We start from the raw sequence: 27,106 nt of genomic DNA on the forward strand, positions 1-27,106 counted from the left end.
GAAGCATAGTTAGTATGAGTGAGTGAGTGAGTGACTGGTGACTTACGGGTCCTTTGATAGTACCTGTCAGTGCATCGGTGAATGAGGAGTAAGTTGCCTAAGCCAAAGCAGTAGGCGGCCAAAGGTGGCCAGCACCCGACAGTCCTGACCTTAACTGTTTAGACTTTTATTTTCTTGGAGGCTGTTATATTCTCAAAGAAGTGAGCCTTCTGCTCTTGGGAGTACTAATCAGAGTAATGATTTGAAGTCTGTGTGTCTAAGGCAGAAGTGACCATTTCTAGCATCATCTGATCTCCATCTTTTCGGAGGAGAGTAATAAAAAGGAGATTAGGATTGGCAAGATAGCTTGGTCAGTGAAGTGCTTACTTCACAAGCATGAGGACCTGAGTTCCATCCTTAGAACTCATGGAAAAACTGCAAATGTGTTATTGTGCTTTTAATCCCAGCACTGGGAAGGCAGAGACAAGCAGATCTCTGGGGCTCATTCCCTGGCCAGCTAGTCTAGCCTAATTGGTAAGCTTGAGACCAATGAGCAAGCCTGTTATTGGCCTATTAAAAGAAAGGTATATGGCACCTGAAAGGAACAACTCATAAGTTGTCCTCTGACCTCCATATACATGTATATGCACACGCATAAAGGGGAACATACTGATTGATACGATAGCAGTGATTTCTATAGGCTTTGCATATGATTTTCACTACCTACCCTACGTAATCTTTAATGTTTAAATTTTGAAGATTGAACAGTTTAACAGTTAGATTTTTTTGTTTGGAGTTTGTTTGTTTACAAGTGTGTGTTTTTGTGTACACCTGACAGAGTACACTTGTGGAAGTTAGAGGACAACTTCAAGGCATCTGTATTGTACCTTTTTTAAGGTAGGGTTTTTTACTTCTGCAGATGGACTTCAAGACTAAATGAACATCAGATTTGTTGGCCTGTGAGCTTCAGATTCATCTGACTCTGCCCCCCATTGTTGTAGGGATCACGGAAGCACATGCCACTTTGCATCTAGCTTTAAGTGGGTGCTAGGGAATTAAACCCAGGCCAGTAGGCAGGGCAAGCAAGTGCCTTTTGCTGCTTTAATTCTTCAGGCAACCATTAGTTCAGTTTTTTTTTGGGGGGTGGTTTAGGGAGGGAAGGGGTTTGAGGTAGGGTCTCACTCTAGCCCAGGCTGATGTGGAATTCACTATGTAGTCTCAGGGTGGCCTCAAACTCATGGTGATCCTCCTACCTCTGCCTCCCAAGTGCTGGGATTAAAGACGTGAGCCACCATGTCTGGCCTACACCATTATGTTTTTTGAAAGCTAAAGGTTTATGTCTCAGTGAAAGACTCAGATGCAGAGGGAAATACCACCTACATTTCATCTAAGGATGCAGAAATTAGCTGAAGAATATACTTGTGTGGCCACCAGCATGAAAAGAAATGTACTTCTTTTCAATGATAGTGGTGATGCTTTCAGTGATAAGTAAATGACCCAATCATTGTGACAACCAAATTTTCCAGAACATTCCTGTCTTAGTACTTGAGCCTGGGTAGCACAGAACAGAAATTTATCTTGTACTGTTCTGGAGGCTAAATTCAAGATCAAGATGCTGGTACCTAGTGAAGGGTCTGTATCTTCACACGGCAGAAGAAAGTGAACTTCCTTGTGTTGACTCTTTGTGTGGCATCATTAATCAATCCGTGAAGCTCCTTACTTATGACCTAAGCATTTCCCAACAGTCTCACCTCCCAGCTTGTGCATTGAAGGTTAAGGTTCCAGCAAATAAATTTTGGCAGACATTCAGATGAATAGCAGTACTCTAGAAGTAATACTGGTCTGTTACTATTCCCCTGGTCCATATGCCAGATGGTGAGAGTCTATATACACTTTGAGGTCCACAGAGATAGACTTACAAAACAGAATTGAGATTGTGAACGGATTGTATATGGGAGAGTTAAGCAAGAGGTGTCTATCACAGCAAACTTGTAATTGGATGCGTAGCAAATCCATTCACTCTGAAGGATAACAGAAACAGAAGCAGGATTTGGATGGCATTCGGCTCATTAGGATAACATCTATAGGGAGCAGCAGCTGGAAATGCAGACTGATGGTTATAAAATTCAAAGACTGTCCAGAGCACACACTGGGAAAGGAGACAACCAGGGTGAAACCTTGAAGGACGTAGCATTGGAGTAAAGATGAGCCAAGTACACAAAACTAAATAGGCAGAGGGGAAGCACGAAATGGAGGGCAGCTTGTGCATGCTGGGGCAAAACAGATGTGTAGTGGACTCCTTTACAGATTCATCTTGCAGTGCTGTAAGGGCTGATTTTAACAAAAAAATGTTAAAAATACCCCTCCCCGTTTCCAATGTAAATTTATTCTCCACATCTTTAGGTTTATGATTCCAGCACACACCACCACTTACCACCATCAGTACCATTAAGAACAAGTGTAGGGCTGGAGAGATGGCTTAATGGTTAAGGTGTTCTTCTGCAAAGCCAAAGGACCCAGGTTTGATTCCCCAGGACCAATGTAAGCCAGATACACAGGAGTGTATGTGTCTGGAGTTCATTTGCAGTGGCTGGAGGTCCTGGTACACCCATTCTGTCTCTGTCTTACTCCTCTTTCTCTCTGTCAAATAAATAAATAAATAAGAATAAAATATTAAAAAAAAAAAAAGAACAAGTGTAGCCTCCAGTTTGAGAAACACAGGTAAGGTTTCCACAGCCTCCTTGAGGACTAACATGAACTGCCTTTGTCCCAGTTGGCTTAATTTGGGCTCAGCCCCAGAGCATTCTGCTGAGGTTTGTTACGAGCCAGCCTTTCATCCAGCCAGGATGAAGTCAGTTACATTTAAAAGCTAAATCAGTTTATTTCAGGGTAATGTGTTATTTCTGCCTATTTCCTTCATGAATTCCAGATCTTTCTACAAAGTAGTTCAGGCTAATTAAAAAAAATTTAACAGGCTGAAGAGATGCTGGAGAGACCTGAGTTCAGATCCCCAGTACCTACATAAAAACCAGGCACAAGCAGGTCATTGTGACACACGCTTTTAATCCCAGCTTTTGGGAGGCATAGATAGGTTTACTATGAATTACAGGTCAGCCTGGGGTAGAATGAGACTGTACCTCAGAAAGCCAAAAAGGAAAAAAAAAAAAAATAAGGCCAGCCATGGTGGCATATACCTTTAATTCCCGCACTGTGGAGGCAGAGGTAGGATTGCCATGAGTTTGAGGCCACCCTGAGACTACATAGTGAATTCCAGATCAGTCTGGGCTAAAGTGAGGCCCTACCTCGAAAAACAAAACAAAACAAAAACAACCAGGTACACACCCATAGTGCCAGCACTGTTAAGGCAGAGGTGAGATCCCTAGGACTTGCTCATGGAGCCCAATTGGTGAGCTACAGCTTCAGGGGGAGACCTTGTTTCAAAAAGTAAAGTGGAGGGCCAGGGAGATGGCTCAGTAGCTAAAGGCACTTGCTTTTACAGTCTGCCTGCCCTAGTTCAATTTTCCAGCACCCATGTAAAGCCAGAAGCAAAAGTACTACATGCATCTTAATCCCAGTGCTCATCTAGGATGCAGAACCAGAAGCATCTGGAAGTTTCTGTGCCTGGTAAGCTGGCACACACATAACTACAAAACCATGGTGGGCCCTGTCTCAGAAAGAAAGATGCAAGCCGGGGGTGGTGGTGCATGCCTTTAATCCCAGCACTCGGGAGGCAGAGGTAGGAGGATTGCCATGAGTTCGAGGCCACCCTGAGACTGCATAGTGAATTCCAGGTCAGCCTGGGCTAGAGTGAGACCCTACCTCAAAAAATCCAAAAACCAAAAAAAAAAAAAAAAAAAAAAGAAGATGCATGCAAAGCCCAGCATGGCGGCGCACACCTTTTAATCCCAGCGCTCGGGAAGCAAAGGTAGGAAGATCACTGTGTGAGTTAAAGACCACCCTGAGACTACATAGTGAGTTCCAGGTCAGCCTGGGCTAGAGTGAGACCTTACCTCGAAAAACAGAAACAAAAAAGCAGCAAATGTCGGACAGACACCCCAAGGTTGTTCTCTGAGTTCATGCGCACTGAGGTGTATTTACCCCCCCTCATACACACATTAATAGAAAAGGAGGAAAAATTAAGGAGAATTTAAAAAAAAAAAAAAAGGGAGGAGAGCAATTAATGATGACCAGCATTGACCTCTGGCCTCCACTTGCACACGTACCAAACAGATACACTCAAAACAAATTTAAATGTACTAAAATGATAAAGATAAAGTAGAAAAATAAATACTAACAAAACTTTTGAATATGTAGAAAGTTAAAAATGCCCACCATCTAAATGTTAAAATTAGAATCTTACCACGCTTGTCATTATAAGACTGTGGTTCAGAAGACATTGGCACATTCAGGGGGCAAATGGACGAGTGTAGGTGGCCTCTGTGGTAGGGACCAGAGTCTGTGCTCTGAGTTGGAGGTGGTTAAAACCTAAAGGGCCATAGTTCTGGTCAGGGTTTTAGATCATTTTCTAAGAACAGTGAAAAGTGACTGAAAAAAAAGCTTGTTTCCTAAAATGCGTCTCTTACTGACCTGAGGGAATGTTGATAAAGGTGGGGATTGCAGGCAGATTGTTAAAGTGAGAACTGTCTTCTAACCATTGTCTACCGCACTACTTCTCCCTGCAGCTTGAGTGAGCATCTCCGTGCTGTGAGGACTGTCCATTCCAGACACACCTGTGTCTGTGAAATCACAGCCTTCGGAGATATTTTGATATCTATCCCCACATCTTTAATGAACATGCTTTCACAATACATCCATGATTTCCCCATACTGTTTATGAGATAAAGCACATTGAGACAAATGTTGCTGCCTTCATAGCTGCAGTAGTTTTCTTTCCTCATAAATGTAGCAACCAAAAATTAATGCTCAACTATTCTATATATACTAATGTAATATGGCCAAGAACTTTTTAAATACTATTTATTTGTTTAGTCTTTTCTTATTTACTTGAGAGGGAGAAAAGGGAGAATGGAAATGTGCACCAGGGCATCCTGCCCCTGCAAACTCAAGATGCATGTACCATTTTGTGCATATGGCTTTGTGAGTACTGGGGAATCAAACCCAGGCCATCAGGCTTTGCAACAAGTGCCTTTAATCACTGAGCCATCTCCTCACCCCAAGAACTTTATTTCTTTTATATATGTGTGTGTGGGTGTATTTATTTATTTATTTTCAAGGGGTGGGGAGAGACTATGAAAATAGGTATGCCAGGCCCTCTAGGTGCTTCAGACTCCAGGTGCTTCCACTACTTTGTAAATGTGGCTTTACATGGGCCTGGGGAATTGAACCCAGGTCATTAGGCTTTTTAGGCATTTGATCAAAAAATAATCTAGGGCTGGAGAGATGGCTTAGTGGTTAAGCACTTGCCTGTGAAGCCTAAGGACCCCAGTTTGAGGCTCGGTTCCCCAGGACCCACGTAAGCCAGATGTGCAAGGTGGTTCATGCAGCTGGAGTTCATTTGCAGTGGCTGGAGGCCCTGGCGTGCCCATTCACTCTCTCTCTGCCTCTTTCTCTCTGTCTTTCACTCTCAAATAAATAAATAAAAACATCCGGGTGTGGTGGCACACGCCTTTAATCCCAGCACTCTGGGAGGCAGAGGTAGGAGGATTGCCATGAGTTCAGAGCCACCCTGAGATTACATAGTTAATTCCAGGTCAGCCTGGACCAGAGTGAGACCCTACCGCAAAAAACCAAAAGAAAAAAAAAATCTATTAAGTGGCTGGAGAGATGACTCAGCAGTTAAAGTGCTTGACTGCAAAGCCTAACCATCTGAGTTTGATTCCCCAGTACCCACATAAAGCCAAATGCACAAAATGGTGCATGCTTGTGGAGTTGTTTGCAGCTGCTGGAGATCCTGGCATGCCCATTCTCTTTGTAACCCTTCTCTATTTCTCTTTCTTTGCGAATAAATAAATAAATAATTTATAAAATCGACAAGCTCGAGATGGTTGAGATTTAGGAATTGATTGGTCCAAAGAGATCCTACCAGCTGGGTGTGGTAGCACAGGCCTTTAATTCTAGCACTTGGAAGGCAAAGGTGGGAGGATTGCCATGAGTTAGAGGCCAATCTGAGACTACATAGTGATTTACAAGTAAGCCTGAGCTAGAGTGAGACCTCAGGGAAAAAAAAGAGATCATATCAATGTATCATGTGAAATAACTTATTTATGATTTAATTGATCAGTGTATGATGTGAAACAACTTATTTTTTATTTAATTGTAGGCATACTCTTAACCCCCACTCAGGTAGAGTCTTACTTCTTCATTCTTTGTAAACAAGTCTTCAAATGAACCATCAAAGGTAAAGGAAGTCTTCAGATGCTGTGTAGTGGAGATTTTTATTTTAGACAAGATTTCACTGTATAGACTCTGGCAGACTTAGAACTTGGTATGCAGACAAGATTGGCCTCCACCAGGGCAATCATTTTGCTTCTGTCTCCTGAGTGCTGGTATTATGAGCATGTATCACCATGCCTGGCTGTCCTCTTAGCTTTTTTGTTGGTGATGGCATCTTAGAATAGTCATAGATTGTAGTGGTTTGATTCAGGTGTCCCCCATAAACTTAAGTTCTGATTGCTAGGTTCCTGGCTGATAGAGATTTGGGAATTAATGCTCCTGGAGGCAGTGTATTGTTGGGGGTGTGTTTATGGATGTTATAGCCAGTGTCCCCTTGCCAGTGTTTGGCACACACTCCTGTTGTACACCTGATGTTGGCCCGGGGGTGATGTCCATCCTCTGCTCATGTCATCATTTTCCCTTGCCATCATGGAACTTCCCTTTGAGTCTGAACCCAAAACAAACCCTTTTCCCACAAGCTGCTCTTGGTTGAGTGGTTTCTGCCAGCAATGCGAACCTGAGCGCAACAGTACAGTTGGTACCAAGGAGTGGTGTCACTTGCTGCTAGACACCTGACTGTGTGGCTTTGGCCTTTTGGACCTGATTTTCAAGAGGAATGTGGAAGGATTTGAAACCTTGGCCTAAGAGTTGCCTTGCAGTATAGCTTGATGAACTATTCTGGTCAGAGTTGAAAGACATGAATGTAGTAAGAATTATAGGCTGTGAAGTTTGGCTTGTGAGAGTGAGAAAGAGCTTTTCCTGGACTGGACTAGAAGCAGTTTATGTGAGAGGCTTGCTGTTATGACTGTATCCTGAGAACTTGTCCAGGGTTGCTTTGCGTAGAAACAGACTGATGTGAGCAGAGGGCTATGGCACAGAGAAAAAAAGAAACCTTTGACTGGAACTGCTGCCCTTTCAGCTGTGCTTGAATGACAGATTACAACCATTGAGAAGAATGCAGTCCTTTGAAGGGGCGTGAATGCTGAAGGTGTCCTGTTCTTCAAAGTCTGTTTTATTCCCCCTCTGGATTAACAAATTGGCACCCCACCTGGTATTATGGAGTATAAGAAATGCAGGAAGCCAGCTGTAGTGGCACATGCCTTTAATCCCAGCGCTTGGGAGGCAGAAGGAGGATTGCCATGAGGTTAAGGCCACCATGAGACTGCATAGTGAATTCCAGGTCAGCCTAACCTAAAGTGAGACCCTACCTCGAAAAACCATTAAAAAAAAAAAAGAAAAGAAAGAAAAAAGGCATGCAGGAAAGAGAAAGTAATTGAATTTGTAATATGCTCTTGTGTTTTGGAAATGGCCATGGGCAGTGTGAGGCAGGTTTGTTGATTCCATGCATGGAGATTCAGTGGAGCTGTGAGGATGAACTGTGGGTTGCAGTGGAGACCCAGTGGAGATGCTGGGATTTTGAGACAGCTGCTAAGGAAAGCTGCTGACTCTGGATGAAATTTTCCAGGATTACCTAGCTGGAGGGGTGGAATTTGAACTCCAGAGACTTGTCAATGGTTAGAATTATCAGACTTGGAGATTTGTCACTGACCACAGTTGTTGGACTTGATGCTACAGAGTTTGATGCTTGCCCTGGTTGTTTTAAATCTTGTATTGGTTGAATATTTTTTTCCTATGCCCAGTGCTATCTTTGCAGTGTGAATATTTCTTCTGTGATTTTTTTCAATATTAGGGCTCAGTTAAAAGACTGTGGATTGGGCTGGAAAGATGGCTTAGCGGTTAAGCACTTGCCTGTGAAGCCTAAGGACCCAGGTTCGAGGCTCAATTCCCCAGTACCCATGTTAGCCAGATGCACAAGGTGGGGGGCACACATCTGGAATTTGTTTGCAGTGGCTGGAGGCCCTGGTGCACCCATATTCTCCCTCCCTCTCTCCCTCCCTCCCTCCCTCCCTCTCTTTCTCCCTCTGTCACTCTCAAATAAATAAAAATAAAAAAAGACCATGGATTATGGGAATGTTTGAACATGATTGGGGTTGATAAAAACTATGGGGACTTTTAAAGTTAGAAGAATGCATTGCATTTTACATCATGAATGTATGGTTATCAGTTTTGGGGGGCCATTGGTGGAATGTAGTGGTTTGATTCATGTGTCCCCTTTTTTCCTACAAGCTGCTCTTAGTTGGGTGATTTCTGCCAGCAATGTGAACCTGACTACAGCATAGGTCCTTGTTTAGATAATGTAATACCATGATTTGTGTAGTTGCAATGTTTTCTGCGACTCCAAAAAATTAAAAGCTTTTACAAGTTCATTGTTTCCAATATTTTATCCAGTGAATTCTTTTTTTTAATTTTTTTTTTTATTTTTATTTATTTATTTGAGAATGACACAGAGAGAGAGACAGGCAGATAGAGAGAGAGAGAGAGAGAGAGAGAGAGAGAGAGAAAATGGGCGCGCCAGGGCCTCCAGCCACTGCAAACAAACTCCCAACGCTTGCGCCCCCTTGTGCATCTGGCTAACGTAGGTCCTGAGGAATCGAGCCTTGAACTGGGGTCCTTAGGCTTCACAGGCAAGCGCTTAACCACTAAGCCATCTCTCCAGCCCAAATTCCTTTTTTTTATAGTTAAAAAAAAAAAAACTATTTTCTTTATTTGAGAGAGAGAGAAAATGGACACATCAGGGCATCCAGCCACTGCAAACAAGTTCCAGATGCATGTGCCATGTGTGTGCATCTGGCTTACATGGGTCCCGGTGAATTGAACCTGGGTCCTTTGGTTTTGCAGGCAAGTGCTTTAGGTTGCTAAGCCACCTATCTCTCCAGCCCCAAATAGTTTTTTTAAATATTTTTTGAAATTTTTTATTTATGTATGACAGAGGGAGAAAAAGAGAATGGGTGTGCCAGGACCTCTAGCCATTACAAATGAACTTCAGATGTATGCGCCACCTTGTGCATCTGGCTTACATGGCTCTTAGAGAATTGAACCTGTGTCCTTAGGCTTCTCAGGCATGCACCTTAACTGCTAAGCCACCTCTCCAGCCCCAGTGAGTGAACTCTTTCTAATGTGTGAAATCTGTGACACAACAGCCTTTTGAATCTGTTGGGAGATTTGTCCAAGGTACCCTCCAGCTCTGAAACAGTGACTGACAAGGAGGCAAGCGTGCTGAGAGAGAGAGTGTTTGCCAAGCAGCCCCCAGGTTGCTCAGGAGGTGTCAGCCATGTGGACACTAGGATAGAGCACATTGCTGGTACTGTTTAGCTAAGCTTCATCTCTGGCTTTTCTCACTCTTGCAGCTGTAGAAGAGAGATAGTGTTTTGGAGGTATGGTGTGGCAATTAAGGACACTTAGGATCAAGACAGAGCAGAGCTTGCTTTACTGCTTACTTAGTACTTTGAGATTCTTGCCCTTGCAGAATTTTGTCTGTACCTGAGAGAGTGATACTGATCCTCAGGGGTACAAAGTGTTAATAATATAATATAAGATAATATAAGATAATGTAAGGCATCTCTGTATCATCAGTTTTTACAAGTGTGTTTCCCAGTTACCACAGAGTTTGAAAGTCATGTCAAATGGCTTTCTTTAAGCCCTGGTTTCCTTTCCATATGAGAACTTAGGTAGTGTGTCTTCTGCTGGCCCCACTGCTTTCTCACAATGAGCCTTATGCTGCGTTACAGGTCCGGTTGGCAGAGTGCAGCGGAGGCCTCTGTCACTGCCGTCATGCCGTTCCCATTTGGAAAGTCTCACAAATCTCCCGCAGATATCGTGAAGAACTTGAAGGAGAGCATGGCTGTTTTGGAAAAGCAGGACATTTCTGACAAAAAAGCAGAAAAGGTATGCATTTGGCTTGAACTCTGTTAATTAGAAGCAAATAGAAAATAAGTTACATTTTTTTAAAAAATCAGTAAATTTTTATTTGGACTTTTCAGGTGGCGGAGGGAGGGAGACTGTCAAAATACGGTTCTATAGTAGTATTTGCAGCTGCTGGGACACATTTTCTTCTGTACTAACACAGCTCCTAAACAGATATCTAGCTTTTTTTTTTTTTTTTTTTTTAAAGGGAGAAAGAAGCAAAGGGAGAGAGAGACAGAGAGTGGGCACACCAGGACCTCCAGATGCATGTACCCCTTGTGCATCTGGCTTACGTGGGTCCTGGAGAGTGAAACCAGTATCCTCTAGCTTTGTAGGCAAATGCCTTAACTGCTAAGCCAATCTCTCCAGTCCCAGATTTCTAACTTTTTATTATTTTTTAGTATTGATAACTTCCATAATTATAGACAATAAACCATGAAAATTCCCTTCTCCCTCACTTTCCCCTCCACAACTCCAATCTCCATCATATCCCCTTTTTCCTCTCTGTCTCTCCTTTATTTTGAAGTCATCATCTTTTCCTCCTGTTATACTGGTCTTGTGTGTAGGTAGTGTCAGGCACTGTGAAGTCATGGATATCCTGGCCATTTCGTGTTTGAAAGAATGCATTGTAAGGAGTCCTGTCCTTCCTTTGGGTCTGACATTCTTTCCACCACCTCTGCCACAATGGACCCTGAGCCTTGGAAGATGTGATAGAGATGTTTCAGTGCTGAACACTCCTCTGTTAATTCTCAGCACTATGGTGCTCTAACTAAACGTGACAGAAGCATTAATATATGGGTATGAACATTAAGAGAAGTGCTTACCAGGCAGTTTGATTATGTTTATGGTTTTCCCCATAACAGACATGCCACTATTGCACCCGTTGGCTCATTTGGCCTGGCTGGCCCAATTTAAGGCTTGCAGGGTCCACTGTCGTTTATTTCCACTGATGACTTCTGTCCCATGGGGCCTCCTGTAGCGTAGCTTCTTCCAGCTTTTTGTTAGCTGGTCTACACAGAGGAGGTTTTCAGTTCAGCTCCAGCAGGATTTCTCAGTGGCCTTGCAGCCTGAGCATGTGGAGTCCTCAGCAATCGGGTCTTCCCATCTATTCCTGGTGGGAAAGAAACCCAAGAGCCTCAGCAATGGCCTGTAATGTTTCTTTGTAATGTTTAATCCATGTTTCAGTTTCGTTTTGTTTGTTTGAGGCAAAGTCTTACTATGTAGCCCACACTCACCTTAAACTTGTCCTTCTGTCTAACCAGTGCTGAAATTACAGGAGTTTACTTAATGCACACTTAATTGCCTTTTTGTTTTCTTGATATAGGATCTGACTCTGTAACCTAGGCTAGTCTAAAATTTGTGGCAATCTCATAGCCTCACATTCCTGAGTCTAGGAATTACAGACATGAGCCACCACACCCAGCATTGATTTCACTCCTGACATGTTTTATCTGATTCTTGAAAGCAGTCTCTTACTTATTTATTTTAGTGTGCTGGGCAAGCACTCACCACTGTGTCTGCTGCTCCTGATGTTAGGTTTTGCTCTCTCTAACCATAAAACTTTCTCAGTCTACCCCTCACTGTATGACTTTCATCCTAGTCATGCTTGCCCGTTCTTCCCCCAACTGTATTTTTTTTCTATAAATATTGTGTATTCTGCTTCTTTAAAGGCTTATTAGTAGAGCTTGAGTGCCTTTCAAAGGCTTCTTGAAGACTTTTTTGTTTTGTTTTTCGAGGTAGTGTCTCACTCTAGCCCAGGCTGACCTGGAACTCACTATCTAATGTCAGGCTGGCCTCAGACTCACAGTAATCTTCCTACCTCTGCCTCCCAAGTGCTGGGATTAAAGGCGTGTGCCACCACAACTGACTTTGATGACATTTTTCATAATCTGTTTCATGCACCTTAGCACTTGTTCCAGCTTCCACCAAGTCCAGTCAGTAGATGTACTGTTTTTATTTTATTTACTTATTTTAAAGGAAAAAAAAAAACTTTATTTATATTTATTTGTTTGAGAGAGAGAGAGAAAAAAAAAAAAGAGGCAGAGAGAGGGAAAGAGAAAATGGGCACGCCAGGATCTCCAGCCACTGCACACAAACTCCACACGCATGTGCCCACACACTTGTGCATCTGGCTTTACATGGGTCCTGGGGAATCGAACCGAGGTCCTTTGGCTTTGCAGGCAAAAGCCTTAACTGGTAAGCCATCTTTCCAGCCCAATGCACTGTTTTTAATATCCTGGTCTTGTGCTTTCCCTGGAATGGTGTTCTCTTCACTTAATTTCCCCAAAGCCTTTTTTAAAATCTTTCATAGCTATTATATAAATTTAGAAATCTAGCATCTCAGGATACATCCTCTCATATCCCAGCCCTTCCCAGTAAAATAGATCATCACTTGAATACCTGTCTTGAAAATGTCAGCTCCTCCCATCTTCAGTCTGATAGTTTGTCTTGTATTTTGTCTCCCTTACTGGACTGCCACCAGCTCTTTGAACACTGTGTCACTCTGCACCCCTCCCCATGATTTCCAGAGTGCTTGATTTATGGGCTAGATGCCCATTATAATGATTGATGGCATGGAATCTTCTACCTCATCTTTATTTAAGAGATTATTTTCTGTCTTGGGATGAAGGTTAAGTAAGCTGCTTAGCTACTACCTACCATCTTTTCAAGTCTCAGACGTTGTAGTTCTTAGTACAGTGTTGTAATCATCATTAACTGGAGAGACTTACTTTTAAATATTACTATGCTGCCATTACAGTATGAATGCTTTCAGGTAAGCCCAAGAGGTATACAACTGACTGCTCTATTCTAAATGGTCCCAGGATTTTTGGCTGTGAGCCATCATTTTTCCTTTGTAATCTTTTGGTATGTATGCCTGGGATCTTAACCTTGTCTAGCCTCCTATCCCATTCTATTTAGTGTTTTATTGCCCTTTTGATTGGGAAATCAGACTAACAGTTGTAAAATTGTGTGTGTGTGTTCCACAAGAGAACCAAACACAAAACTCAAGTGCTTTTCCATCTTACTAAAGTGGTATGTAGGGTGTAAAGATACAAAAATTCTAGTTCCAAAATTAGGAAGTAAGAGTATTCATCAGAATCATAGTAACACCTGCAACTCAGGGCCAGAAGATGAGCAAACACAGCCTGGCCTCCCGCTCACTGTTGTACGTTTAAAAGTATAACTGTAGGAAACACTCGATAGTCCTGATAGTCTACAGTGAGCTACAGCTGACAGGAAGCTGGGGTGACACCCATGACTGGTACGTGGGGTGGCCAGGTGGTGCAAGGAGGCACTGTGAAGGAGAGCAGACTATGCCTGGCAGATACAGTGCCACCTGATGGAATTGATAGCTGTTTGTCTTCTTCATGATCCTGGAATTTCATAGCACTGGAAAGATTTAGTGTATGTTCCACAAATTAGAAGTCATCTTCCTTCTTTAGTCTGTCCCTAAACATGCAATCCACTCCTTGAACATGTGAGCATAGGCAAGTGCACTTACACTGAGCCACACCTCCAGGCTAATCATCAGAGTGTCATTGAACACCTGTGACCTGAGTCACATTTTTAGACAAGCTCTTTTAGAGCTTCCCTTCTCATTGAGGAGGATGGTTGATGTACACACACTGAAACAAGAATTTCAAAAAATAGTGCTACAAAAACAATAAAATGGACTGGCATAATAGTAGAGCATAGTTAAACTTCCTATTCTCAGCACCCCTGTTACACTCTCATATTATTAAAGACCTAAAAAGAACTTCATATATTTGGGTTATCTGCTGATATTCACCTACTGGAAATGAAAACCAGAGATTTTGTGTGTGTGTGTGTTTTAAATTTGAGAGAGAGAGACAAAGAGGCAGATAAATAGATAGGTAAATAGATAAGAGTAGGTATGGGTGTGCCAGGGCTTCCTGCCACTGCAAATGAACTCCAGACACATGTGCCATTTTGTGCATCTATCTTTACATTGTGTACTGGGTAATTGAACCTGGGCCATCAGGCTTTGCAAGCAGGTGCCTTTAGCCGATGAGCTATCTCTATAGCAGTAAATCAAAAACTTAAAACTGTTCGTTGAAAAGTGAAATATGCATTCCAAGTTAACATAGGTTATGAAAAATAACCACAATTAAAAATTTATTGGTTAGATGGCATTATTTTGAAGCCCCTTTAAAAGATCTCTTTAATGTGTGTCTTAATTTGAAGGCCATTGGGTCAGCATATATGTGTTTGCTTGCAGTCTACTCTCATTCGTTACCTTGATTTAATCATATGAAAGCTGACCTCAACATATATAGATGTGAGACCTCTTATTAAAAAAAGAAAAGAACTATTTTAATAGTATTTCAAATAATTTTGAATATTTGATACCATTCCAGAATTTGACAGTTGGTAGTTTCTTGGTTGTAGCACAGAGTTTAAAACTCTGAAGAAATTTCTCATATTGTGCACTAGGAAAGTACCTTTATGGAACATAATTTTATCACATGTACTGTTTGTGTGTATGAGTATTGGATCACTGCCAAATACAGATCTTCTTAAATGCTGACATTTATTTGATATGAAACAGTCACATTTTAAGATACCACCACTGAACTCATTAGAAGACTTAAATCTTGAGAGTTTTCCTTATTTATGAAACATTCAAGTTTTTGGATTCTAATTTTTTAAATTTAGTTATTTTTATTTATTTATTTGACAGAGAGAGAGAATGGGTGAACTGCAGACTCGTGCACCCCCTTGGGTATCTGGCCTATGTTGGTCCTGAGGAATCAAACCTGGGTCCTTTGATTTTGCAGGCAAACGCATCCAGCCCCTGGATTCTAATATTTAACACATACTGCTTTTTTTTTCCTTGAAATGACAGGCCATTTCATTTATATTTATTTATGAGAGAGAGAGAGCGATACAGAAATAGGAGGGGAGGCGGAGAGAATGGGCATGCCAGGGTCTTCAGCTGTTGAGAATGAACTCCAGATGCGTGCTCCCCCTTGTGTGCATGTGCGACATTACACACTTGTGTCACTCTGCATCTCACTTAAGTGACACCTGGAGATTTGAACATGAGTTCTTAGGCTTTGCAGGCAAGTGTCCAAACTGCTAAGCCATCTCTCCATCCCATAAATAACTTTTTACCAACTCACAGACACTCTTTCCCGCCCTCTATCCCTTTCTCCTTATGACAGGATCTTGTCATAATAGCCTAGGCTCATTTGGAACTCATGATCCTCAGACCTCAGCCTCGTGAATGCTGGGATTACAAAATGACATCCAGCGCTCCTGGGCATTCTTTGGTACAACTTTTTTTTGGTTGTTGTTTGTTTGTTTTTAATTTATTTTAGCTTTTCAAGGCAGGGTCTCAATCTAACCCGGGCTGGAATTCACTATGTAGCTATGTAGTCTCTTCCCCCATCTCCCCCCACCCATCTCTCTCTCTCTTTCATTATCTGCCTTTCTCTTAAAATGCCCTATCTTCTCAACATAATTTTTAAGTTTAAAACAGTTCTATTCATATCATATAACAGGATCTTTTTGGAACTTGACAAATAGGAATTCTACTCTTTTGAGTCAAACCATGCTTCAAAATCTACTCCCTTCACAGTCACACTCCATTCCTCTAGGTTTTCAGACAAAAAGGCATCCATGACCCCTTTTTTAACTGTCCAAATCAATCTGCTGTCTATGATGGAAAAAAATTTGGGGGCCCTAAATCTAATCACTTCCTGTTTTTCTTGGGGCCATTCTGGTCCTCTTTGTCTTACTTTGGATTACTGCAGTGTCTTCCTAAGTACTATCATGATCCTTTCATAACATAAGTCAGATATTTCTCCTAAATTAAGACTCAGTCCCCACAGGGGCCTAAAATACATTCTGTAGCCAAATCTTACCAAAGTCTATTTTTGTAAGGCTTTTGAATGGTTTTTAGATTTGTAAAGGGTTGGTTTAAAATAGCAAGTATATGGACATCTTAATGTGTCTTGCAAACCTAAACTGTTTGCTCTGTGCATATCTACAGGAAAATAAATGCTGACCCTTACCTTGGACAAGCAACAGGTCCATTACCCCAGTAGTCTGCTCTACTCCAAAGCTCTCCCCATTGACCTTCTCTTATGGGTTTCACACTCCTGCCTGTAGGGCTGTGCATTTGGCTGTTCCCTTTGCTCAGAAGGTTCTTTTCTGCTCTCTCCTTGGCCTAGTCCTGATCTTTTTCATGTCTTTGCTCAAAATGTGATTCCCCTGACTTTTATTTAAAATACAGACCCCACCGGGCGTGGTGGCGCACGCCTTTAATTCCAGCACTCGGGAGGCAGAGGTAGGAGGATCACTGTGAGTTCAAGGCCACCCTGAGACTACAGAGTTAATTCCAGGTCAGCCTGGACCAAAGTGAGACCCTACCTTGAAAAAAAAAAAACATCATCATCATAATAATAATAATAATAAATACAGCCCCATTCTTATATGTTCAGAATCCCTCATGCTTTATTTTCCTGTGTAATTCATAAAATGATGTTTTCTTCCCCATTAGAATATAAACCCTGGGGATGGAGGGATGGCTTAGTGGTTAAGGTGCTTGACTGTGAAGCCTAAGGACCCAGGTTCGATTCTCCAGAACCCATGTAAGCTAGATGCACAAACCTTGATACAAACCTTGAAAACCTAGATAGAAACCTTGAAAAGACAAAGCCTGATTGATCTGGTGATTGCATGACTAGAGTTTGATGGCAGGATTCCAATGATCTGCTGCATGATAGAGTCAACTCTAAACTTACTGTGATTAACCTGTCTAAGGAGAATTGAAGGTTTTAATTAGCAGTTTCTACTTGATAGGAAGGAAGGGAGGGAGGGAGGGAGGGAAGGGAAGGAAACGATATGGATGACTGATAGCTGGTGCTGAGGGTAAAGGGGGTTGATAACCTTAACTGATGAATGTAGCAGGGTAGTGGGATTATATAGTTGTGGTGGTTTGAATAGAATAGATGGCCCCCAAGATATTCAGTTCTTTACTGTTCATAGTTTGCATTCTGCAACCACCTGGCTGGAGGCAGTGTCACTGGGTGGATCTTAAGGTGTGGTGGTGGGTTTCAGATTTCAATCTAAAGATATGCAAAGTGTGCCTAGCTGGAGTTCCTGTGTGGCTTTTCGCTTTCTGGCTTGTGCTTCTCTCTTTCTCTGCTTGGACCTGTGAAGGCAGGCCAGCTGCTTCTGCCATTTATGGAACTTTCCCTGGATCTGTAGGCTTCAATAAATATCCCTTCCTGCATAACTGTACCTGGTCTGGAAGTTCAACTCAGTGAACCTTCAGCTGTCTGCAGCAATAGTCAAAGTGTGTTTTAAGACGCTCAGAGGTTAGCATTATACCAACTAATGAAACTGTTTTTATAGAGGGTGGGCAGCATCTCAGGAGGCCCATTGCCTCAAAGTCTTAAAACCTTACAAGCCAGGTTAGGAGAGATTTGTTCATGTTTTGCTTAGTCCTCAACTCAAGTAGTTCAAAGGCAGGGTACTCTTTGGCTATCAGAGTTTCCTGCACTGGTCTGTCATTAAAGCTCACATTTGCATGTTGAGTCCTATATTCTCTCCTTCCTGTATATTAAAGGTGAATTCTGAGGAGTATCTTCTATCACTTCTGTCACTCCCTCCTCATAGTCTGGTTATTCCCACAGGTTCCATATATTTTTTATCCCAGGAATAGCCCTTGTAATACCAATCTAATTTATACTGCCCCCCCCCATCTGTAAGAAACAGCAAGCCAGCACCTCCTTCTCATCCTTTTTTATCCAGCTTACTGACCAGATCAGAGCTAACACATGTGCCACTAGCCACATGTCCTTTTCCCATTGTAACTTTGTTTGTTTGTATTTTGTTTTTATTTTCTCCTGGTAGGGTCCTCTAGCCCTGGTTGGCATGAATTCATTATGTAGTCTCAGGCTGGCCTCACACTCCTACTCTGCATATGTCCATGGGGATTTCCTCATGTTTCTTGTGATAACCTTAGAAAAATGAAGACAACATTTATTCCTTAATTTGTAATGTGTTGGTGTTTTTACTTGTGTTATGTGACGCATAGCTGTTGTTGTGTGTAGGGGCTGGAGAGATGGCTCAGTGCTTAAAGCCTGACAGACTGGATTCATGAGAAGCCTGACACATTCATTTACAGTGGCAGGAGACCCTGGTGTACCCATATCTCACTCTCTGTCTCTCTGTTTCTCTCTCTCAAATAAATAAATAAATGAAGAATTGTGAGGCTGGAGAGATGGCTTAGCAGTTAAGGAGCTTGCTTGAGAACCCATGTTCTACTCCCCAGGTCTCACATAAGCCAGATGCACAAGGTGATGCAAGCGCACAAGGTCGTGTATGTGCACAAGGTTGCTCATGCTTAGCAGTTAAGGTGCTTACCTCCAAAGCCTAAGGGCCCATTTTCAACTCCCCAGAGCCCACATAATCCAGACGCACAAGGTGATGCTTGCAAGGTGATTATAGTGGCTGGAGGCCCTGGCATGCCAATTTGCTTGCTCGCTCTCATAAAAAAAAGAATTGTGTACGATATAAGACTGGAATTGGGTGGGATTTGTTCTTTTACCAGGCAGCTGTGGTGTGTTAACGGCTGCTGACACACTGGCCACTGCCTGCTATGTAAAGAAGGCAGGCTGCCTTACTGCTCAGCTTTTACGTGGTTCCCTTCATTACATGAATGCTGCTGAGTTGAATAGCTATCTATATTCACTCATTCCATGTGAGGAATAGGTTTTCTGACATTTTTAAGAGGGCAGTGGGGCAGAGCCTTTTCATTGCATGGCCATTTAACAGTGAGTCATAGTTCCAAACTTGTTTGGAGTAATCTTTGACACCAGAAATTATTAATAGGTTTTTTCTTAGTTCATAGTCTTTTGGCTTAGAATTTCCAGACATTTTGATTAGTAAAGAGGAGGAGAAAAAAAAAGGGCTGGAGAGATGGCTTAGCGGTTAAGCGCTTGCCTGTGAAGCCTAAGGACCCCAGTTCAAGGCTCGGTTCCCCAGGTCCCACATTAGCCAGATGCATAAGGGGGCGCACACATCTGGAGTTCGTTTGCAGAGGCTGGAAGCCCTGGCGCACCCATTCTCTCTCTCTCCCTCTATCTGTCTTTCTCTCTGTGTCTGTCGCTCTCAAATAAATAAATAAATAAATAAATAAATAAATTTTAAAAAAAAAAAGGAGGAGAAGCTGGGATTTTACAAGGCATGTCATTCAGAAATTAAGATAGTAATAGAATTTTTTTCATCATCCAATATTTGGCACCAACAGTATCTGGTAACTTTCAGATTACATTTCACCTTGTTATCTTCATATAGAAGAGCTCACAATGGGGAGTTTCTTTTTGAGAATGAATTGGTATTTCAGGCACTAATTACATATTGTCATATACTTAGAAGACTCAAGAGAGAATGGGCGTGCCAGGGCCTCCAGCCACTGCAAATGAACTCCAGACACATGCAACCCTTATGCATCTGGCTTACATGGATCCTGGGGAATTGAAGCGATGTCTTTAGGCTTTGCAGGCAACTGAGGTCTTTAGGCATGAAATGATTTTTTTTAAAGAATGGATCTAAAGATACGCAGAAAAAGAAAAATGTCAGATAAAACCAGCAACATGTTCAGTGTGACTTTGTAGGGGTAAGGGTGGAGGGAATGTAGGAGGTAAGGCTGATTGAAGTTTTGGTAGATTGAAATTGGCCCTATCCATAACCAACCAGCCTCCCTCCCTCCCTCCCTCTCTCTCTCTCTTTCTTTCTTATATTTCTTTTGAATTTAATAATTCACAGAAAGGAATTAAAATGAATTAGTATCTTCACACTGCTTTCTCACATTGGGTATATCTCACATACCTATATTGTCAAAATGAAGAAACTGGCATTAGTACAATCCATGAGCCTTCAGACTTTTCCTGACTTTAAAGCTGGTGTGGTGTGATGGATATGGACATAGTTCTGTGCAGTGTTATCTCATGGCGCAGCCTCATGATTATCTTGTAACTATTCCTGCTCATACAGAACTGCTGCATGAACACAGACCTGTTTCTTCCCAGGATAGCTGCTCTGACCTTTACCCTCACGCCTGTAGATCCCTTCCCTAATCCTCTTTACAAATGTATATAACTTGTTATTTCAAATATGTTTACAAATGAATTCATAATAATGTAATATTTTAAATGCCAATATTATGTTCATGAGATCTGTACCAATCTTCTACAAATAGTTCATTGGTGGGGGGGTGAGGTAGGGTCTTGCTGTAGCCCAGACTGATCTGGAATTCACCATGTAATCTCCAGCTGACCTCAAACTCAGATCCTCCTACCTCTGCCTCCGAGTGCTGGGATTAAAGGTTTCTACCACCAAACTCAGCAAAACTTTTTGTTTTTTAAATAACTATTTTTTTGGGTGAGGGGGATAAAAAGACAGAATGGCTGTGCCAGGGCCTCTAGCCACTGCAAATGAACTCCAGGTGCATGTGTCACATTATGAATCTGGTTTACATGGGTACTGGCGAATCAAATCTGGGTCCTTAGGCTTCTGAGTCAAGTGCCTTAACTGCTTGTTTATGTTTGTTTGTTTGTTTTTCAAGGTAGGATCTCACTGTAGCTCAGGCTGACCTGGAATTCACTAGTTTCAGGGTGGCCTCAAATTCATGGTGATCCTCCTACCTCTGGCTCCCAAATGCTGGGATTAAAGGTGTGTGCCACCACGCCTAGCTAAGTTCATGCTTTTGATTGCTAAAGTGTGTTCCATTTTAGAATACTCCATTCTTTGTGTGACTGTTAATGTGTTGAAGCACACTGGGCTTTTTCAAAATTTTAGTTACTAAGTTAAAAATAAAGCTCCTGTATACATTCTTTGCAGGTTCTTTTTTAAAAAATATTTTTATTTATTTGTTTGACAGAGAAAGAGGGAGAGAGAGAGAAAATGGGCCTGCCAGGGTTTCCAGCCACTGCAAAGGAACTCTAGACACATGCGCCCCCTTGTGCATCTGGCTAACGTGGGTCCTGGGGAATCAAACATGGGTCCTTGGGCTTTGCAGGCAGATGCCTTAACCAGTTAAGACTAAGCCATCCCTCCAGCCCTCTTTCAGGTTCTTTTGTAAACAAGTACTTTTCTGTTGGGATAAACACTCAGGAATACAATTCTTGGGTCACTTAGTAAGCACATACTTGCTTAATTTGTAAGAAGCTGCCAAACCTTCTAGAGCTACTAGGCCATTTTACCTTTGCCTGTGTAGAGTTTTAAAACCAGAGATGGGATGAGACTGAGTGTGTGTTTGGGAAGACAGATAAACTTGTTAATAGGATTGTGGTAACATGGAGGAAAAAACATAGGAAACAAGGTTGATGAGAATTTAATGGCTGTCTACACTGCAGGTTTACATACTCTTAACCCATCTTCTCACCAAATATTCCAGAGCCCAAGTCAACAAGTTGCAACCCTCATTGCCCATTGTCTGGATTTCTTTTAATTTAGTTGTTTAGTATATTTACAGAGTCTTACTTTGTAGCCCAGGCTGGCCTCAAGTTTACAATGCCCCCACTTTATCTACCAGATGTCTGATAGTACAACTGTGAGCCACCATGCCCAGTTCTGGTTTTTCTAAGTCAGGCAACATTGGCACACAGACCCTTCATCCTCGGTGGCTGCTGTGATGCTGCAGGGGCCCAGGGGAAAGTTGTCTGTGTACTTATCTAGGGAAGCTTGATGCCCGTTTCTGATGAGCTAGAATAAGAAATTGGGATAGGGGACTAGGGTGTATGTTTTGTTTTTAAACTTGTTGTCCCAATATGTGCAGTACTCAAGAGAAGTGGGCCTGTCCTCCTCCATCTGCATCGTAAGCTTTACCTTACCCTAATCTGTTATATTGGGATCCTACTTAAGGTCTTTGTTGGAAAAATAGCTGTAGGCATATAAACGGGTTTATGGAGTTCAGGAAGAGCTCTCCAAACCCGGGGTTCATATCTGTTTTACCAAAGAATCGAAATAAAACAAGACTGGGGAGGACAATTATTAAATTATTACATTCTTTTATTCAGGAGTGAGGAAGGGTGAGGAAGAGTCCGTGGACCAAGGAACATGGAATGCAGGCACCCACGTGGCCCAAGAGCCTGTGTGGGAAGTGAATGAGCCTGAACCATGAAGAGGGATTTAGAGAGGAAAGAGGGAAGTGCAGAGAGCTCCTATCATGTGGAGGGCAGGAGGGAGAGAGAGCCCATGGGGAGGCTTCCAAGGACGGGAACCCGGAATTTGAGGGGAGATGAACAGCCAGCTCAAAAGGGAGCCTGCCCACATGGTAAGCATCTACTTACTACCTTATTGTGGTGGGGTTTACCTTCAGGCTCAGGTGAGCCAGCGTGAGTGCTGATGGGTCTGGACTAGGGCCTGGCTCAAGAAAAAGCCAGCCATGAAGCCGGGTTTGGGGGCTGAGTTTAACCAACCACAATGCCAGGTTGTTTATTGGAAAACAGGTCTAGGTTACTCTTTTAGTCAAGAGACAAGGAGAGAAGAGATCCTTCTCTGATCTGTAGTCAAGTATAGTTTGTAAGGGGAGTTTTGAGGACATTTCTACTTTTTACTTTTTGGGCCCCAGTTACTCCAAACTACCTAATACTACCTGACTCCTTCTCAGGCAGGAAGATGAAAAAGAATTAGGGTGTCAGTAGCCTCTCCAAAAGGCTGGAAATGCACTGATTGAAATGACATTTGACAACTCTGAACATTCCACACCACCGTGTCTCTTCACACTGAGCATGCTCAGCTTAGCTTTGCTGGTCATCAGAATTGAAATTGGGTTGTCTTCCTGACTAAACTCCTTTAAACTACCTTTGAATCTCAGGCTTACAATCTTGGAGGCATCAGACCCTTTCTCCTTACTCCAACATCTCTCTGCCAAAGACCTGCTCACTTGAACTGTGTTCTCAGGACACAGATATACAGCTCCCCCTCTCTTATAAGCACCATATGTAGATGCAAGGGTAGTCTGTCTCCTTCACTAAACATGAGTTTTAACCTAGTTCTGTGTTTATAGAATCTGCTATGTGTGTAAAGTAATATGTTTTGACATGTGCCATTCAAATGATTCAGAAAACACTAAAGGTGATAAAGAAAATTAAAGCTTATCCTATGTGGAAGTCAAGGAGCCTTCCTATTTTCACATGACTACCTCCCAAGGGACTTAGGCACTGTTTTTCTTACTCCAGAGCCTTAGTTCTGAGAAACTGCAAAGCCTCAGACATTTCCCTCAGGGACTCTGTTTGGCTGGGGCATCTCCAGGCTCCACTATGTATAGTTGCTTTTTAGATCATTTCTCAGAAGCCTTAAGAAAACAACCTAGACATTAAACAAAATTTCTTTCCTCTCACCTAGAGAGTAAGTGATAAGGGACATGCCACATCGTTTTGTTTTTTTTTTATTCATTCAAGTGAGTGGCTTATCACAAAGGGAACTGTTCTCATATGTTTCTCTTCATGACCATATATTTATAAAACAGTTGGCTGCTGTTTTATAAAGTAGTCTGTACTTGAAACCTAATCTGAGGTTCCCTGGCCCATACAAGAGTAACATCTGTGTCTCAGAACACCATGTCCAACTGATGGCCACGTGTAGAGAGAGTTCAGTCACTTAACAAAATCCTGAGGTCATCCCATATGTAAATCTCTCAGACATTGAGGTATGGGTGAAGTGTTAGGAGTGTAATCAGCCCTTTCCAGAGCTCTCGTGGTTGTGTTAGGGAGATGAGAGGTCCATGGGAGAAGGTACAAGTCCTGCCACTAGATGAAGGTGCAGCTACTATGGGGGGCCAGGGGATAGAATCTTGGGAGGAGGAAGGACAGGGCTCAGGGCACACCCAGATTAGGGCACAGGGATAAACATTCAAGTTCTCAGCTGGAACAAACAGACAAGACTTCCAGGGTGAGAGTGTGTCAAACTAGATGGTAGTCTCAATGCAATAGAATTGATCTTTATTTGGAATTTGAGATCTTAAGGAAAGGAAAGGATCTCAGAGATAATCTAGTCCACTCAGCTGAGTCATCCTATGATCCAGCAAGATACAGCTGGCCAGTTTCATGAGGGCCTTGAATAAAAGTTGATCTCCTTCATGTTTGATGACCCTTCCTTCGGCACACAGGGATAGAACCATACACCTTGGAACTGAGATGCACTTACCTGAGCTGGATTGAAGGTAGACCGACAGCACAGATTAGTTAGCCAGGTGTGCATAGGTCCCATCACTTGTGTGCAGTGCTTGGAAGGCTGGGAGCAAGAATAAAGAAGTTTTCAGGAAATTGTTCAAAGCTTTAAAGGGATCTGGAGTTCATTTGCAGTGGCTGGAGGCTCTGGCACACCCATATTTTCTCTCTCCCTTTTTTCCCTCCCTTCCTTCCTCCCTTTTTAAAAATTCAAAAAAACAACAATCAGCAGGCTGGAGAGGTGCCTCAGTGGTTAAGGTGCTTGCCTGCAGAGCCTAATGCCTGGGTTGATTCCCCAGTACCCACGTAAAGCTAGTGGCAAATGCATCTGGAGTTTGTTTACAGCAGGTGGAGGCCATGGCACACCCATTCATATTCATTCTGTCTCCTCCCTTGCTTGCAAATAAATAAAATTAATAAAAACCCGATTGGGCTGGGGGTGTAGTTTAGTGGTACAACACTTATAGCATGTTCAGGGCCCCTGGGTTTGGTCCTTACACTGCAAACATAAACAAACAAAAACATTCAAACAATAAGTAATGTAAGTTGTGAGACATTCAGACAAGTCTAAAATAGTGTGAGTGAGCAGTGAGAGGTGGGTAATGCTTGACTCGTATGTTCCTCCAGACTATGAGGTCACAGGAATTGGGTTGTCAATTGAGCGTCAGGCAAACTTACCTTTCAACTCACTCGTTTGTGCCCATACAGAGGCATATACAGTGTGGGTATGTTGTGTGTGACTCATTTCCAACACAGCAGCATTCCAACAGACTGTTCTTTTGTCAGCTGAGTACCAGAGGGGCAGGAGTTGGTTTTCATTGAGCTCAGCTGGGGAGATGCCCACACCATGATCTGTACACACACACTAGGACTCACAATTTTTAAAGTTAATTGGCCAACTTGATGGATTTCATTAATCTGTTTCCTTGCTCATTCTGTCACTATCAGTGGATATTTGCTGTAATTCATTTGTTGATTTATTTGTGCTGCCTTTGAATTGCAGTCCCCCCCACACACACACATCTCAGGTTATTTGCCCATCCTTAGAGAAAAGTTTATTAAAAATATTTTTATATATATATATATATATATATATATATATATATATATATGTAGGTAGGTAGATAGATAGATAGATAGATATAGATATATATGCTGGAGAGTTTGCTTAGTGGTTAAGGCAGTTGCCTGCAAAGCCAAAGGACCCCGGTTCGATTCCCCAGGACCCACATAAGCCAGATGCACAAGGAGGTGCGTGCATCTGGAGTTTATTTGCAGTGGCTGGAAGCCCTGGTGTGCCCATTCCCTCTCTCTCTGCATCTTTCCCTCTCTCAAATAAATAAATAAAAATGAAATATTTAAAAATCATTTAAGAGAGAGAATGAGAGTGAGTGGCACACCAGTGCCTCCTGCCACTGAAGGAGCTCCAGGCACATGTGCCATTTTGTGCTTCTGGCCTTACGTGGGTACTAGGGAATTAAACTCTGGACGTCAGGCTTTATGAGTAAGTACCTTTAAACCACTGAACCATTTCTCCAGCCCAAGAAAAGTCTATTTTTATCCAGTACCAGACAGAACTTTTGATTCCTAATACTAATACTTTTCCTCCTACCGTCAGTAGCTGAAAGATTAGCTCAGTTGTTATATTGCTTTGTCTAGTGGGTGGCTCAGCAGTGCTGGGAAGTTATGTGGTAAGAATCCATGTTGAGTGTATTTCCACTTTATGTTATTTGTAAGAGTAAACCAGATGACCTGTGTCTTGTCTTTTTTTTTTTTTTCTGGTTTAAACTTAAGTGTTTTTATATATAGTGTTTTGTGCTTAGTGTTTCTTTTTGGGCTCTGTTAAGATCTCTTCCCTTGAGGCTGTAAAGGATGGCTAAACAGGTAAAAGCACTTGCTGAGTAAGCATAAGAACCAGATTTTGTTTTCTATAGCCCACACAAAAAGCAAAGTATGGCCACATACACCCCATTCCTGAGGGGTGGAGACTGTTGGCTGGTCAGCCAGTATGACCAAAAAGAGCAGCTCCAGGTTTAGTGAGATACTCCATCTCAAAGAAACAACGCAAAAGAGTTAGAGAGAAGAGTTCTCGATGTTCTCCTCTGGCCTCCACAAGAATGTATACACATATACCTCGTACTGTCTAAGTAGGGTATTGCAAGGTTATCCTCCCCTCCAGTCCCTGCATCTGTTCATGTTTGGAGCGCCTGAAACACTGTGCTCCTAATGCAGCCGAAGAAAACAGACAGTGATTGAATACAGAGAAAAGTAGACCCAGGGCTGGAGAGATGGCTTAGTGGTTAAGGGGCTTATCTGTAAAGCCAAAGGACCCAAGATGCACAAGGTGGCACATGCATCTTATTTGCAGGGGCTGGAGGCCCTAGCACGCCCATTCTCTCCCTCTCTTTCCCTCCCTCCCTCCCTCTCTCATAAATAATAAAAATAAAGGGGCTGTTGAGTCGGGTGTGGTGGCACACACCTATAATCCTAGCACTCGGGAGTCAGAGGTAGGAGGATCACTGTGAGTTCGAGGCCACCCTGAGACTACATAGTGAATTCCAGGTCAGCCTGAGCTACAGTCAAACCCTACCTTGAAAAAACAAAAAAAAAAAAGAAAAAAAAGAAAAGGACATTTCTTGGGCTGGAGAGATGGTTAAGTGGTTAAGGCCTAAGGATCCAGGTTCGATTTCCCAGAACCTAGGTAAACCAGATGCTTCTGGAGT

The 27,106-nt window shown here is 42.4% G+C and overlaps 1 protein-coding gene across 1 annotated transcript in view; it reads left to right on the forward strand.

Moving 5' to 3' along the window:
* Window positions 1-27,106, forward strand: part of Cab39 (calcium binding protein 39) — an 89,617-nt gene that overhangs the window by 30,105 nt on the left and 32,406 nt on the right. The window contains exon 2 of the mRNA XM_045147592.1: window positions 10,002-10,158. Coding sequence (XP_045003527.1) covers window positions 10,045-10,158 — 114 coding nt within the window. The 5' untranslated portion in view covers window positions 10,002-10,044. The remainder of the gene's footprint in view (window positions 1-10,001; window positions 10,159-27,106) is intronic.

Source organism: Jaculus jaculus, chromosome 4, assembly GCF_020740685.1.
Source record: "Jaculus jaculus isolate mJacJac1 chromosome 4, mJacJac1.mat.Y.cur, whole genome shotgun sequence".
Lineage (NCBI taxonomy): Eukaryota > Metazoa > Chordata > Mammalia > Rodentia > Dipodidae > Jaculus > Jaculus jaculus.